We start from the raw sequence: 15,803 nt of genomic DNA, 5'->3' as shown, positions 1-15,803 counted from the left end.
GTGAGCAAAGAAACCTGGAGCTCTGCAGCTGCCGGACAGAGTTGTGGGACTTGAATTCCACCCATGGGGAGAGCAGCAAGCCTCCTGCCATGCTGAGAGCGGTCTCTGACTCAAAATGTGGGGAGGGGCCCAGAAACCCCATTGAGGTGGCCCTACAGTAACTGTCTCCAGAGACTCTTCCCTCCTGGTTCTCCTGCCAGAGAGTCCCTCAGACTCTATCGCCATCCCTGGTTTCCCATCCAATTGAGGGTCTCCCAGCTGGGGACTTTCTCCACCACTGCTGGGCTCAGACCTTCAGGTCCAAGATGTGGTCCCTACATTCTTCTGGCTCCTGGGGAATTACAGTAAGGAGTACAAGGGTAGCCTTCTTTCCTCTTGACTTCTCCCTCTTGTGGTGAGTCCAGTGCTGAGTGTCAGGGTACTCAATCCGGGCCCAGCTCATCTTGACTCTCTCCTGCACAGCTGCCCCTCCCTGGGCCTCCAGCTCTCCTTCCTGGTGCATGGGAGTTGAAGACTTAAATGTGCAAATGCATCACTTGGGCTACTCAATACAAACACAGGAATTTTAAGCCTCCCAGTCTTGGTCACACCCAGGAGCATACGGGTCTACAATCCCTCCAGGGATACTGAGCAGGTTATCTGGAGCACATCTTGAGACACATATTTGCAAGACAAATCGTTGAAAGACAGGCTTTGTTTTCAGATGGCTTGAGGGGATCAGAAGCAACCTGAGAGCATGGCAAAAACAAGTCTTTCCTGGAACACCTCCACTGTGAGTATCGTTCTCTTCAGACAAGGGTCACTCATTCCCATGACTAGTCCCACCTTCCTAAGGAAGAATACCGAGCCCTGGAGGAATGGTCCCTAGCTCAGGAAGCACAGGCTGTGTCTGTTGGGGTTGAAATGGCTTCCTTCTAGAATTCCTTCTAGAATTCTCCCATTGTAAAGGCTGGTCTACATCACCACGATGCTGCCTGCAGGGTAAAAAGCCCAGGCCACCCAGCAAGGTGCCAGCTGAACTGCCAACTCTGCTAGTGTGGCCAGTGGACTTCACCGGACCTTATCCAGCCCAACCTTTATCCAGCCCTGAGGCAGGTATTGCCTGGAATGTCATTTCAAGCTGCCTGGAAGCATTGTCTTCTGGGAAGAGAGCACCAGCTCACTGACACCCTGGGTGAGAGCTCCCTCTCCTTGCTCCCATAGCTCCTGCCTTCCCCTGTAGCTTTTATCATGTGCTATCACAGTTGCTGCTGATTAGTCCATCTCTTCTGCTAGAATATTCGTTCTCGAGGGCAGGGACCATTTCTGTCTTGTTTACATTTGTGTCATCCCCCCTAGCAAAGTGTTGGCATGTAGCAGGCACTCAGAAAATGTTTATTAATAATAGTAATAACATATTGATTAAGCATTTGGAAAGGGCCAGAAGCTTTGCGATCAGGCTTCACAAAAAAAATCCTTTAGGGCTATGAGTACCCCATTTAACAGGTAAAGAAATCAAGGCTGAGAGATGAAATAACTTATTCAGGAGCTTGGCCGGGCGCGGTGGCTCACGCCTGTAATCCCAGCACTTTGGAAGGCCGAGGTGGGCAGATCACAAGGTCAGGAGATCAAGACCATCCTGGCTAACATGGTGAAACCCCGTCTCTACTAAAAATACAAAAAAATTAGCCAGATGTGGTGGTGGGTGCCTGTAGTCCCAGCTACTCGGGAGGCTGAGGCAGGAGAATGGCGTGAACCTGGGAAGTGGAGCTTGCAGTGAGTGGAGATTGCGCCACTGCACTCCAGCCTGGCTGACAGAGTGAGACTCCCTCTCAAAAAAAAAAAAAAAAAAAAAAAAGAGCTCACAGCTGACAAATGGCAGAGTAGTGAGGGATCCAGCTGACTGGGTATATTTTTTAATTTAATTGAATTTTTATTTATTTGTAGAGATAGGGTCTCGCTATGTTGCCCAGGCTGGTCTTGAACTCCTGGGTTCAAAGGACTCTCCCAACTCAGCCTCCTGAATAGCTGGGACTACAGGTGTGAGCCTCTGCATCTGGCTTGAATGGGTCTTTAGAGTCTACGCCCCTAGTACACTCTTCTCCACGCTTCACAGGGCTGAATTCAGCAGGAGAAGGTGTCCTCAGATGACTCTGGAGCCTCGGTCCAGGTCAGCTACTCAGACAGCCCAGCTGCCAGGCCAGGAGAGAGTAGGCCCTCCCCTGCTCCATCTCCAGGTCTTTCCTAAGTGCCTGGCAGTGAAGACCTCTTCCCATTAGAGAAGCCGGCTGGGTCGCGCCCTCCTTCTGGAGGAGCACTGACTCAGACCATCACAGGGACACACAAATACCAAACACACTGAGAACACTGTTGGCAATGAAATTACAGACGTTATAAACGCCAGCCTTTCCCTTCCAGGTTTCCTTTCCTGTTCCCTGGTGGGAGAGGACCACACCCCATGCAGTGCTGGGAGACACCCCCTGCAGGCCTTGGGGGGCTGGAACCCTGGGAGGACAGTCATATTGTCCAGGTTGTTTCTCCCAACTGCAAATGGAGACAGCCTTCCTGAGGGGCCAGGGGGAAGAGCCCTTATAAAAACTGAAGCCAAGTCACAGAGGCCCAGGGATCCAGGAACTGCTCCCTACTGTACAAATGCGGGTCTGGCCCCGGTGCAGAAGTCCCTCCTGCCACCCCGTCCATAGGCTCTCGGGGGACTCTCTTGCCAGTGACTCAACTGCTAATACCGAGCCTGGGGCTTTTGCTGATTCCTCCAGGGGCTGGCTAAAGGCTGACAGCCTTAGCTCCCAGGAAAATAACTGGGTGGCACAGAAAATGGGCTTTGGGAGAGGTAGGTTTGGAGGAGAGAAAGCAAGAGGAGAGAGCCTGACTCAGGAGGAACAGGAACCAGAGCCCTCCAAGGCTGAGAGTGAAAATAGATGGAGAGTGGAAATGGGGCTCAGTGCGCCAGGAGGGAGCCCTGAGTAAGCGGTGGGTGGTGGGCTGTGCTCCCTGAGAAGATGGAGGGATGGATGGGGGGATGGAGACTGCAGCCAGGGTCTTTTACAGTGACTTGCCTCCCAAGCCCAGACCAAGCTGGACATTGTAGCCAAGGTGTATTCTTTGCAGCCAGCGAGGGCTTTGCTCCAGGCTCTTCAGGCCCAGGGGTCAGAAGTTCTGGGTAACTCCAGATCAGCAGCCCTACGGCAAAGTGGGGCTGAGGGCAGAAATGGCTGTGTCCAGGAGAAGCTAGTGGTGTGCTGGCCTGCCGACCGCAGTTCACATGTGTGTTGAAGCAGCGTTTATTTTTACCTGGGTAGGTTCAGCTTCTGATCACAGACATGGTGGGGGTTTTCCATTGGTTTCCATGGGAACATTAGGCAGAGCATCTGCTACCCAATCAAGCAAAGCTGGTCTGGTAAGACTCTATTCAGAATTATTTTGCTGTTTTTACCCAGGAAGTGTGTCCTGCCTGAATTTGTACCACTGCCTTCTTGTGTGGTAGAGCAGGGGTGGGCAGCTCCAAGGGGACAGGGCTGGCTCTCAGGGAAGGAGAGAGGGCTGGCTAAAGGCAAGCATGGTGGCAGGGCCATACCTATTTGGAGAAGCAATTTGCTTTCCATTTCTAAGCCCCAAATAGGATCCTGTGATGAGGCCACAGGAGCCTGGACTCCGCCCGACCTGAGCTGGTTCCTGGTTTTGGTCCAAGGCCTGCCCTTGCAGTAGGGCCACCTGTTGGCCCCCACCAACAGGAGCAGTCAGGAGTTCCTGGGGCACCACAGGGCATGGAGGCCAACGAGCAAGCTGCCAGGTGCAGCAGAGGGCTAGACTTGAGCATGTACAGTTTCACTTTTACAGAAAGGAGGTCCTGACTTCCCCCACGAGGCGGGGGAGGGTGGTGCCGAAGGGCTAGGCCTGGAGGCAGAAAGGAAGGCGCTGGTGCGTGTGGACATGTAAGAAGTGGTTTTATTCCAGGGGTGTGTTTCATAAAGACGAGGTCCTCAAGGACAGCTAGTGGCACATGCTTTGGTTAAGAAGAGGAAAAGCAAAAACAGAATAGGGCTGAGTCGCCACGAAGGACTGGCTGATAAGTGCAGAGCCTGATCTGACCACAGCAAAGGAGAGACCCTTTTGAAGGCCCCCTGGCCAGCAGTCCTCTTACATTCAAGAGGAGAAGCCCCCGCTCCCCAGCCCCAAAGGTCCATGCCCGAGTGTGGCCCAGGCCTTCTAGTCCATCCTCTGGGGAGAGGCCTTTGTCCTGGGCCCGGTTCTGTCCTAAGCTGTGGCTGGAGGCTTCCCAGATGAACAGGGGATCTGAGGCTGCACCTGGCTGTGGAAGAAACATCACGACAGAAGACGGGCAAAGCGTGGCCCTGGGGGCAAAGGGCCCTGTGCTGGCAAGTCCAGGGGTGTGCACTCGGGCATGGGCGCGCTGCCGAGAGGACGCTGGTGAGAGTCAGGAGGCGAAACTGCTGGAGAGCCCTCCAGAGCAGGTGCTGCGGACCACAGACACTCGGCTGCCGACCCCAAGGGCCATGTGGAGGGAGCAGGCGATGGCAGTTTGAGCACACCAGGGAGGAAGATTAGGGGGTGGGTGGCAGCTTGGGCAGGCAGTGGCTTCAATCCAGAGCAGAGGTTCAGGCCCTTTGGGGGTCAGGGACCTCTTTTAGAAGCCATGGACTCTTTCCCCCAGAAAATGCATGTATGCACACACATGCAGTATTTTAGGGACAATTTCAGGAGATTCCTAGACCTTCTGGAATCCATGAACTCTACAGGTGTGTGGATCCTTGGCCTATGAAAGACAGGGGGCTCCTGTGGTAGGTATATCTGCCCCAGGCTGGTCTGCTTTGTAGGGGAGACCCCCAGGGTCCTGGTACCAACAATCCTTTGCCCAAGAGCCAGTGGGGCAAGGGAAGCAGGGCGCAGGGATAGCAGGAGCAGTTCCAAGACTAGGCCATGGGGTAGATGTGCGAATGTGTTCTCAGCAGCTGTGAAAAGGAACTGGGAGTTCTCTACACAAACAGGAGCCACAGCCAGCCTCCCAGCCCAGTGCAATAGCTGACACTTCAAGAAAATCCCTCCTGTAGTGGGGAGGGGAATAAGGGTGACGTTGAACCCTAATGACTTAGGGGCTGTTCATGGTCCAGAAAGGAGGTTCCCTGCTTTCCAACCACCCTGACCCATGATGCTGTATTGACAGAGGCCAAAACCTTTGAGAAAGCAGGGGTCAAAAATGACAAACAAGGCTGGGGCTACTCGGGGGTGTGTGTGGCTACCCGTCCTTTCAGTGGGTCCTGGCCGCAGGGACAGGGCACTAGCTATTCATTAATGCCCGAGAGAGAGGTCTCAGCCTGACACATGGCCAAACAGAAGTGAGTCTGTTTAATAAACTATGCCCGAATCTTCCCCTAGAGATCCCTCTGCAGCCTTTTGCTAAGAATGTGGGCACCCTCAGGCACAGGACTAGAGGCACAGTGTCGGGCTCAGACCCTGGGGCTGGTAAAGTGTGGAAGGGACTGCGTCCTGGGTAAGAGACCTTGTTCTTTTGGTGCTTTGCTGCTCTTCTATCCATGTTCATTTGCAAATTACCCATCCTTTGCTGCCAAGATACCATCCGTCCCCACCCAACCCAGTGCCACCCTGGGCTTGGCATCTCTGATAGGTCACCAGACTTCTCACCTCCTTCCTGTTCTTTACCTGCTCCTGCAGGCTGCCCCTCTCCCTTTCTTCCCTCTTTTCCCAGCCTTCAGCCTCTCCATCCACACTGCCCAATTCCCCCGGCCCTGCCTGCCCACACAGCTGGGCCTCATGACCCAACAGACCCCTGTGTGGGCTTCTGTCCTTGCTCTCTCCAGGCAACAAGGGGAGAGACCACACACTACTGTCCCGGCCCCAAGAAGCGCCAAGGGAGAGGACAAAGAGCCAGGGGCACCTACTCAGTCTCTACCCAGCAACAGTCCAGCACCCTGACCATCTCCTCTCCCAGGGCAAGGCCAGGACAGCGCTGAGGGCATTGGGGCGTGCCCGCCTGCGCCCTCCTGGAACAAGCTTTGGAGAACGTGTGTTGTGGTGGGTATTTGCTGATGGTCCCGGGGGAAATGTGGGAGATGGGAACAGCCCGCTTTGCACTCCCCCACCCTAACCCCCTTCCGGTCCCAAAGTCTCATGCAAAAGGTACAGGAGGCCCCGGGGCTACCGTCATGTGTGTGGCAACAGCTGCCACTGCTGGGCCTGGGCGTCAGCCTGACACTTGCTGGTCACCAGCTGGGCAGGCTTCGTCTCCAGGCAGAGGCCACTGACTGAATGCTGGATGAAAGATCCTTTTCTCCTCCATTTCTAGGAGGAACGGAGATGGGTTAAGAGAGGAAGAAAACAATGATTTAAAAAAATAATGTTGCATTTTCATTTCACATGCATGTACTCAACCCTTGTATATAACTAGGACACATCCCCCTCCTTTTTTTTTTTTTAGGCATGATCTTGTTCTTGCAGTGGTGCCACCATAGCTCACTGCAGCCTCGAACTCCTGGGCTCAAGCAATCCTCTTGCCTCAGCCTCTGAGTAGCTAGGACGATACATGCACACCACCATACCCAGCTAATTNAAAAACGGGACAGCACCAAAAACGAAAACAAAATGCTTTCCATCTGCTGAACCAACAGAAAGATTTTTTGTTTGTTTGTTTTTCTGAGACGGAGTCTTGCTCTGCCACCCAGGCTGGAGTGCAGTGGCCGGATCTCAGCTCACTGCAAGCTCCGCCTCCCGGGTTTACGCCATTCTCCTGCCTCAGCCTCCCGAGTAGCTGGGACTACAGGCGCCCGCCTCGTCGCCCGGCTAGTTTTTTTTGTATTTTTAAGTAGAGACAGGGTTTCACCGTATTAGCCAGGATGGTCTCGATCTCCTGACCTCGTGATCCGCCCGTCTCGGCCTCCCAAAGTGCTGGGATTACAAGCTTGAGCCACCGCGCCCGGCCCAATTTTTAATTTTTTTGCAGAGACCGGGTCTCGCTATGTTGCCCAGGCTGGTCTAGATAGAACTTCTCACCTCAAGCGATCCACCTGTCTTGGCCTTCCAAAGCACTGGGATTACAGGCATGAGCTACCATGCCCAGTCATGCCCCTCATTTAAATCAGGCTGTGTATTCCTACGTAAGAGGCTGCCCCCATCCTATCCTAACACCAGCTTTAAGCCCTGCCCTTCCCAGCAGGGGTCTTGCTTCTGTAGTTTGCAGAAGTTCCTGTCCAGATCAGAGGAGGCAAAGCAGAAGTCCCCTGGGTTTATTTACAATTTAGCTTGGTTGCCACGTGCAAATCTGCATTTCTAGCTTCTGTTTAGTTATTGGGCCCAGTTTCTTACAGGGCATCACTTGCTGGGGCTGAGGATTTGCCCTCTGCTTTAGATAGGCTCTTGTTCTTCAGGTCACCATAGATCCTGCCTGGTCCTGACTTTTCTCCTATTGGGGTTTTCCCACCAGCTCCCTGTAGGCACTCGAGCTTGTCAGTCCTGGCCTAGGTAAATCTTTTACTTCTGCAAACATGATTTCTTCTTCCTACAGTCCTAAGCTTCTGACCTGTGAGGCCAGTTATCTACACCCCTTAGTGGGAAGCTGCCTTCTTTGTAGGGATGAAGTGTGGGGCCAGCAGGGTGGTGGGAGACTGGAGGTCTCGCATCAGAGTCATGCAGGGGCTCCTGGTCAGTGCCTTCACCTCCTGGTGCCTCCCCGTCCCCGGGTTTGACAAGGGGAAGAAGAGTTGCTTCTGTAGAACATTAGGGAAGTGCCTGGGTGGAGGACGGAGTGTTGCTTGGAACATTTGTGAGAAGGGATGAGAAGCTGAGACCTAGGTTTCAAGGCTCAGGGAAAAATAATAGTAAGATAGGTCTATTTTGGGTTTCTCTCCTATTTGCCTCCCATGCAACCACCTCCCCTCTTCCTTCTCCCCTCATTCACCGTGTCTTTGATTAGAGGCAGGAGTGCTCGTGACCATGTGGAGGGAGCCCAGAGGGCTCTGAGGGCAGTGGGTGGACAGGGAGCAGCTCGTGGGAGAGAGATGAGCCCACCTGGCTGCAGGGATAGGGCTAGGGCTGCAGGGGGTTGTGCACACAGGGTGGAAGGCAGGTGCGGAACCTGGGGTCCCAGTGGGAATGCAGGGATGTGAGGGGTAGGGCCAAGACTCAGCCTCTCTGGGCCCACATGGTCCCTGCAGGAAGCCTAAAGGTCAAGGGCCTTTGGACCCCCCCCCTCCTATTTCTTCATGCTCTTCTAGTCCTTGACATTTACCTCACGTAGGCCAAACCTCCAGCAACGCCCAGCTGGAGAGAGTATGGCCATCCTCACCCCAGGGAGTCTTGGTGCTTAGTGCCACCTCAGCATCTAGCCTTCTGTAATATAGTGGCTCACTCCCTTCTTTCTCTTCCACTAAAGTGCAAATTCCCTGGGGGTCAAGGACCATGTCCTTTCATCCTTGTGGCCAACATGATCTGTACATTCTCTGGTACCAGGTAGGCACCCAACGTCATTTTGGTTTTTTTTGTTTGTTTGTTTGAGACCAAGTCTCGCTCTGTCGCCCAGGCTGGAGTGCAGTGGCACGATCTCGGCTCACTGCAAGCTCCGCCTCCTGGGTTCAAGCGATTCTCCTGCCTCAGCCTCCTGAGTAGCTGGGATTACAGATGCGTGCTACCACGCCCCGCTAATTTTTGTGTTTTTAGTAGAGACGGGGTTTCACCATTTTGGTCAGGCTGGTCTAGAACTCCTGACCTCATGATCTGCCCACCTCAGCCTTCCAAAGTGCTGGGATTACAGGTGTGAGCCACCGTGCCTGGCTGTCATTTTGTTTTAAGATGAACGAATGACTGAATCACCCAGTCATTAGGAAGTGCTCCCTAAACAGCAGGATTCTCATTCTCACTTACTATCAGTGCTATTAGGTACAATCTCAGGGTTTCCTGACTCTCCAGGCCACTCAATTCTGGGCTTGTCTGAGAAACAATATCACATCGCCCACTGTCCCATCTCCACATCTTGGTTCTTGTGGATTCCTTGTGAGGCAGGCAGGGGAGGGAGCCTCTTATTTTGTAAGTGAGGAGACTGAGTGAAGGGAGGGGGAGGGAAGACTGAGCTGGGGCCTGCTGACTCCATCACACCAGGTCTGAGGTACAGGAGCCTCTCGGATACAGGAAACCCAGCTAGCCTTGGAAACAGGACCAGCAGGGGACCAAGAAGGACGGCTGGATTCCAGAAGGCATTGGCAGTGGGATAGCTGCTCATCCTGTCCTCCTGGGAGAAGAGGGGCACAGGCACCCAGAGTGCCATCAGGAGCCTGGCAGGACTTGCAGGGGCAGAATGAATGGGGCCAGGGAGATTTCTACACACCCTGTAGGCTGCGTCAGCACAAAGGGAGAAATGGGTGATTCAGCCCCAGAGGGGCAAGTGAGTGGAGGTTTGCTCGGAGATAATTCCTCAGTGGGAGAGGGTGGGCTTGGGCTCAAGGATTTGCCCTCAGAGAGGTGGGTGCTCTAGATGCAAGGGACACTGCAACAGCCCCACTGCAGGGCAGGGCCGAGGGTGGACTGCATCCCCCCACCATCCAAATGTGCTTAAAGTGTCCCACAGGTCCAGCAAGTGGGCTAGGCACACAGATCCCTCAGACACACACAGGCTGGAGGGAGAGGATGTGGCTGCTTTCCAGAATGGCACAGCAAACTGCTGTTCATCCTTTAAAAAACGTGCCGACTCAAGCAAAGAACAGGGGGGTAGGTGGAAAACCGTGCAGGCCAAATCAGAGAGGAAGCACCCTCCTCGCTGCTTGCACCGACGGAGGCAGGCACAGGGAAGGCTTCTGAGGAGGGTGAGCAGGGGAAGCACTGGAGCAGCCTCTGAGCCTTGGGTCCCATTCCCTGGGCGGCAAGGGAGCCCTCCAAGACAGGAAGGGAGCAGCACAGAAGGGAGCTGGCTGGCTCTGGAAATCCAGCCTTTGGTTCCACTGTCACTGGTTGCTGTGTACCCTAAGCAAGTGACTTCACCTCTCTGTTCATCAGTTTCTTCCCTGACCCTGACCTGTCTCCCAGGATTAGTGGTGACAGTGTGGGTGAGAGTGTCGGACGAATGGAAAAGGCAGTGCTCACGTGAGGCTGGTCATGGCAGCTTGGACATCACTGTGTCTGGATCTCAGTTTCCCTAATCTGCCAGCAGTCAAGAAATACTTATTTGAACATCTACTATGTGCTGGGTTAAGACTGTGTGCCTAGAAGTCACACTGACCTGGGTTTGAATCCCAGCTCCACCCCTTCTCAGCTAGGTGATCTGACTTATATTCTTTAGATTCAGTGAGCCTCAGCTTACTCACCTATAAAATGGAGGTAGTACTAGAATCCACGTCACTGGGTGGCTGGGAGGATTAGATGAGATGATCTATTTCAAATTTCTAGCATATGCTGTCAGTAAAAGCTAACATTTATTTGAACTGTGGTGGTTGTCAGGAGCCAAGCATACAGTGTTAACAAGACAAGTGGTCCCTGCCTTCATGGAGCTCACAGCCTGGCAGGATGGCATTAAACGAATAATTACCCAAAGAAGTATTTCCTCATGGGCAGAATAATTGGCTTGATCTAGATGCTGACTTTGCTCCCCTCCCCCCAGATCCTCCTCTGAAGGGCTTATTTGAGTCAACCAGGGGCTCCCCTGCCAAGGTCTGCCACCCTGAAGCACGGTCCCCTGGGGCTGCTGGGCCTCTGTGCTGGAGGCAAGGAGACTCACCTGCTTGCCTTCTCTAGGGCTGCACATCTGCAGTATGACCGGGGATCCGGGGGAAGACATTAAGGTGGAGGTGGCAGCCAGGCACTTCCCCTGCTGCTGGATGAGGTGGTCACTGAACAGCCATGCCTGCGAGGAGGGAGCAGAAAGTCCAAGTCAAAAAGTACAGCGATGGGTGGGGAGATGGGTAGATAGGGAATAAATCAAACACATGGCATATTTTTGTAAGATTTCTACAAATAATTGTAGGAGCTAGGGTGGTTGTATGGGTATTCACTGTACAATTCTTATTATTTTTCTATATGTTTGAATTTTTTGATAAAATATTGGGTTGAGCTTAGCTGGAGCTGGCCAGAGGGCAATCAGGGCTGTGCCAAGGGACTGTGGGGAATGAGAGAGAATGACAAGACATGGAACCAGGGCAGCCGAGAGCTGCTCCTCACTGGAGTCTCCATGACCTGCTTTAGTTTCGATGTGGGTACAATATTCATATGTTGGACCCATGTGTGCACAGGAGTCTTGAACATTGCCTGTCTCATGAGCTTAACCCAGCTGGATCTCAGGAGAGAACTGGGCACTATCTGGGCAGCACTTCTCCCTCGGCAAGCACAAAGCAGGTGGTGCACATGAGTGACAGGCTGGAAAGGGGATACGAATGTGTAGGACCAGAGTCTAGGGGCCCCTGGCAAAGTGGGTTTGTGTAAGGTGTAGACAGAGGAGGAGAATGAGTAGGGGGAAGTCCCTCACCCCATTCCTGAGCAATGTCCCCAGCTCTCTCCCACTCCCATTCCTACCTGAGGTCCTAAGCAGCTTACCTGGGCGGGCTGGGGGTTCTTGGCAGACCCTCTGCAGATCCCCATTCCAAGCAGGAAGTCACCAGCTGTGTTCTGGCCCTGAGATTCTAAGCAGTTCACCCCCTGCTTAATGATGCCAGGGAGTACTTCCTTCACAGGGATCCTGAGAGAAAAGACAGCAGTCAGGCTTGTTCTCTGTCCCCCAGACGCTTACCTACACCCTCTGCCAGACATCAGCATCCCATCAGCTCTGGGAGCGCCGAGGTGTCTGTGGGAAGGGGCCTGGGAGCAGCCTGGCCAGCAGGGGAGGTGAGGAGCAGGAGAGGCCTCTGGGAAGACTGGGCCTGGGCCCCAGGAATTCTTCCAAGTGGCTCTGGGAGCCTCTGCCCTGGAGGCTGGGCCTGAGACATAGAGGATGGGGGAGCCAGGGTGGAGCTCAGGCTAGAAAAACAGAGCCCCTCAGTCCAGAAAGAGGAAAGCCTCAGGAGAGCCTGGGGCCAAAATGTATGCTCAATAATCAATCCCAAAATGACAGGGAAGGGGGTGCTTTGAAGAGGCAAATTAAACACAAACATGAAAATGTGTTTAATCTCAGTAATGATTAAAGAGCTACATATCAGAGTCACTCATGTTTATTTACCATGCATGTACATTTGTACACACACACACACACACACACACACACACACTCTTAATGACAATGCCCAGTGTTGGAAACAGCTGTGAGATTGAATCTTCTCACACCTTCCTGGTGAGAGCGTTGATTAGCACAGCTTCTCAGGAGGGCAGAGTGCTATTACGTCTCAAAGCCCTTAGAAATGCAAACACCTTTGACCAATATTGCCCCTTGTAGAAACATATCCTACAGAAATAATTATAAATGTTGTAAAAGATATTCATCTCAGAGTGGTTGATTGTATTGAAAACACAAGAAATTTCTCGATATCTAACAACAGGAGCTGGGCTAAATAAATTTGGATTCATCCATAGGATGGAAAACCCTGTAGCCATTAAAAATGACTTATGGCTGGGCATGGTGGCTCACACCCATAATCCCAGCACTTTGGAAGGCCAAAGCAGGAGGATCACTTGAGGCCAGGAGTTCAAGACCAACCTGGGCAACACAGAAAGACCCCATCTCTACAAAAGTAAAAAAAAAAAAACAGTATCCAGGCACAGTGGCACATGCCTGTAGTCCCAAGTACTTGTGAGGCTAAGGTTGGAGGATCACTTGAGCACAGGTGGTTGACGCTGCAGTGAGCCATAATGCCACCACTGCACTTCAGTCTGGGCTTCAGAGTGAGACCCTGTCTCAAAGTACATAAATAAAATAAAATTGTAAAAAATGACTTTGTGAAATAATACTTGCTAATATGGAAAAATGTTCACAGCACACTATTAAGTAAAACAGGCAAGTTTGAAAATATAATATTATTATTATTATTTTATTTATATATTTTTTAGATGGAGTCTCGCTCTGTCGCCCAGGCTGGAGTGCAGTGGTGCGATCTCAGCTCACTGCAAGCTCCGCCTTCTGGGTTCACACCATTCTCCTGCCTCAGCCTCCTGAGTAGCTGGGACTACAGGTGCCCACCAACATGCCTGGCTAATTTTTTTTGTATTTTTAGTAGAGACGGGGTTTCACTGTGTTAGCTGGGATGGTCTCAATCTCCTGACCTTGTGATCCACCCGCCTCGGCCTCCCAAAGTGCTGGGATTACAGGCATGAGCCACTGCACCCGGCCAAAATATTATATTACTAAAACACTGGTTTTAATAATATAAATCCGGCTGTCCTTCTTGGTCCCCTGCTGGTCCTGTTTCCAAGGCAAGCTGAGTTTCCTGTATCCAAGAGGCTCCTGTGTCTCAGACCTGGTGTGATGGAGTCAGCAGGCCCCAGCTCAGTCTTTCCTCCCTCTCCCTTCACTCAGTCTCCTCACTTATAAAATAAGGGGCTCCCTCCCCTGCCTACCTCACATATGCACAGGAAGATATGCTTACACACACACACACACACACACACACACACAAACACACACCTTATAGGTAATAAACTTAGGAAGCTGCTGGCCCCAGCTGCTGCAGGCTTGCATACCTGAGTTCAGGTTATGTTTATTCTCCCAGGACTCACCAGGCCTGGGAGTTACGGGGAAGAAGGAGGGGTTACAGTCTAACTGTATGCCTTCTCTGCCTCCTGTTACCTCTGTCGGTGAAATAATCTGGGCCTGGGGGGTTGGGCCATTATAATATGTTTGGCATTCTTTGATGTGGACATCTGTAGGATCTAGACCGAACCAGGTCTTCCTTCCTCAGGGCTGGCTAGAAGCCGCAAAGTTCCAGAACTGATCTGCTCACAAGAGGCTTAGAGAGACCCTTTCAATTCCTCTCCCACACCCCTGGCAGCAGCCTGTGCCTCTCCAGACTCCCTCTGGGAGGCCGTGCAACTTTCTAGCAGAGGTGGCAAACCACCAACTGCCAAGTTGAACCTGGACCCTGGACATGGTCTGGCCTGCATAGCGTGGTGGTTGTTGCTTTTAATTAGTTGGCAATATTGAATGATTTTAAGGTTACATAGAAACCTTCAAATCTGGGGCCGGGCGCGGTGGCTCAAGCCTGTAATCCCAGCACTTTGGGAGGCCGAGACGGGTGGATCATGAGGTCAGGAGATCGAGACCATCCTGGCTAACACGGTGAAACCCCGTCTCTACTAAAAAATACAAAAAACTAGCCGGGCGAGGTGGCGGGCACCTGTAGTCCCAGCTACTCGGGAGGCTGAGGCAGGAGAATGGCGTGAACCCGAGAGGCGGAGCTTGCAGTGAGCTGAGATCCGGCCACTGCACTCCAGCCTGGGCAACAGAGCGAGACTCCGTCTCAAAAAAAAAAAAAAGAAAGAAACCTTCAAATCTGAATCTAGCTTCTCTTGAAAAAACTGGAAGATCGGGCCACAAGGAGCTTGCATTCCAGCATGGCACTAATCTGCCGCAGTGAGTAGCCGCTGCCCCTCTGAGTGGGGCTTTTGCGTCACAGTTTGTCACAGTCCCCACAACTCTCTCTTGTCTCATCCTTACCCATTTGACTTATTGACATCACCTGCCTGACCACTGTAAGAATTTGAGTTCGCAAACCCTGCCACGTACAAGCATGTTGAAGGGCAGGAGCTCCACACTCTCTACCTCACTAGGAGCAATGTGTTACATTTCCCTTCTCTGTAGAGACAAGATGGGTACTGAGACCTCTTTTATAACTGCTCAGGGGGAATACAGCACGAGGGCCAGGGGTTGTTCCAGACCCTGCTACTCCCCTGTTGCTTAGGGTGTTGTGCAAGCTGATCAGCTTACAGAGGTGAGGTGGACACTGACCAAGGTTGGTAATGCCCAGTGATGCTTACGGAAGAAACCCTAGGCTTGGGAACAATCTCAAGATCAGACGCAGCTCCTAAGCTGTCACTGTGGCAGCAGTTGTGGAACAGCTGGGACAGCAGTCATCGCCACCCTTCCCCAGCTCCCCGGCAGTGCCAGGCTAAGCTGTCCTGTTTGTCAGCAGCCCTCTAAAGTCTGCATCCACTTTCTTCTCTATGGGTCTCTTCCGTGTACACAGGCTGCCATTAGGTCCATTCCCCAAGACACTACTTCTTTCTGTTAGAAAATTGACATTCTGGTTTTGTTAGAAGAAGAATGCTTACTGCCATTTGCTTGGAATTACTGTCATGGATGTGCCATGTCTACTATGCAACTAGCACCCTCACGAACATGATGTGCTTGTGCAATGCACAGCCTGAACAACAGTTCCTGACAGTCCTAATGCAAGTAATAAATTAGCAGTTGCTGAGGCCAGCTGCAGAGCTCTAACCTGGAGAAGGGGCAGAGCCATGACAGGCGTTGGAGAGCAGAAGCCTCTTCTTTCAGCCTCCTCAGTCTCCCCACTGACCATTTGCAAGTGTAGGCAACTATTTAGGGACCCCTTGTTTGGAGGAAAATTGGTATCACTCAGGCCTATGGGTCCCCTTTCTAATCAACAAGTTGATCCACTCCTGGCCCCTCATCCTGGGAACTGGGGGTGAGTAATCCAGATAGGAATGAGGTCTGGGGTTTCCATTTTAGCGACAAAAATTTATTTTAACGTTCACACAGTGGCAGAACAAACAGAAGAAGACTTCTGCTCCTCATCGGCGTAGCTGGTTCATCTACTCTCCTGCCTTGTGATCGAGCCAGGTTTCTGATAGTTATGAGACATTTCTTCCCCTTGGTCCTTGGGGGTGTCATCAGACCCTGTGGCAGGGCA

The 15,803-nt window shown here is 52.3% G+C and overlaps 1 protein-coding gene across 3 annotated transcripts in view; it reads right to left on the bottom strand.

The window, feature by feature from the left end:
* Positions 1–3,920: 3,920 nt before the first annotated feature.
* The window catches only part of GALNT16 (polypeptide N-acetylgalactosaminyltransferase 16), a 96,655-nt gene continuing 84,772 nt past the window's right edge, over positions 3,921–15,803 (bottom strand). For 2 of the 3 annotated variants that reach the window (XM_017878635.1, XM_017878634.1), the window contains 3 exons: positions 11,545–11,686; positions 10,733–10,858; positions 3,921–6,315 (listed from right to left, as the gene is read on the bottom strand). In XM_017878635.1, the coding sequence (XP_017734124.1) occupies positions 6,178–6,315; positions 10,733–10,858; positions 11,545–11,686 (406 nt within the window). In that variant the 3' untranslated portion in view covers positions 3,921–6,177. Of the gene's footprint in view, positions 6,316–10,322; positions 10,365–10,732; positions 10,859–11,544; positions 11,687–15,803 lie in introns of all 3 variants that reach the window. The other variant, XM_017878636.1, reaches the window with a different exon arrangement.

Source organism: Rhinopithecus bieti, unplaced genomic scaffold, assembly GCF_001698545.2.
Source record: "Rhinopithecus bieti isolate Rb0 unplaced genomic scaffold, ASM169854v2 scaffold_11252, whole genome shotgun sequence".
Classification (NCBI taxonomy): Eukaryota; Metazoa; Chordata; class Mammalia; order Primates; family Cercopithecidae; genus Rhinopithecus; species Rhinopithecus bieti.
This window is presented reverse-complemented; position numbering and strand designations above follow the sequence as displayed.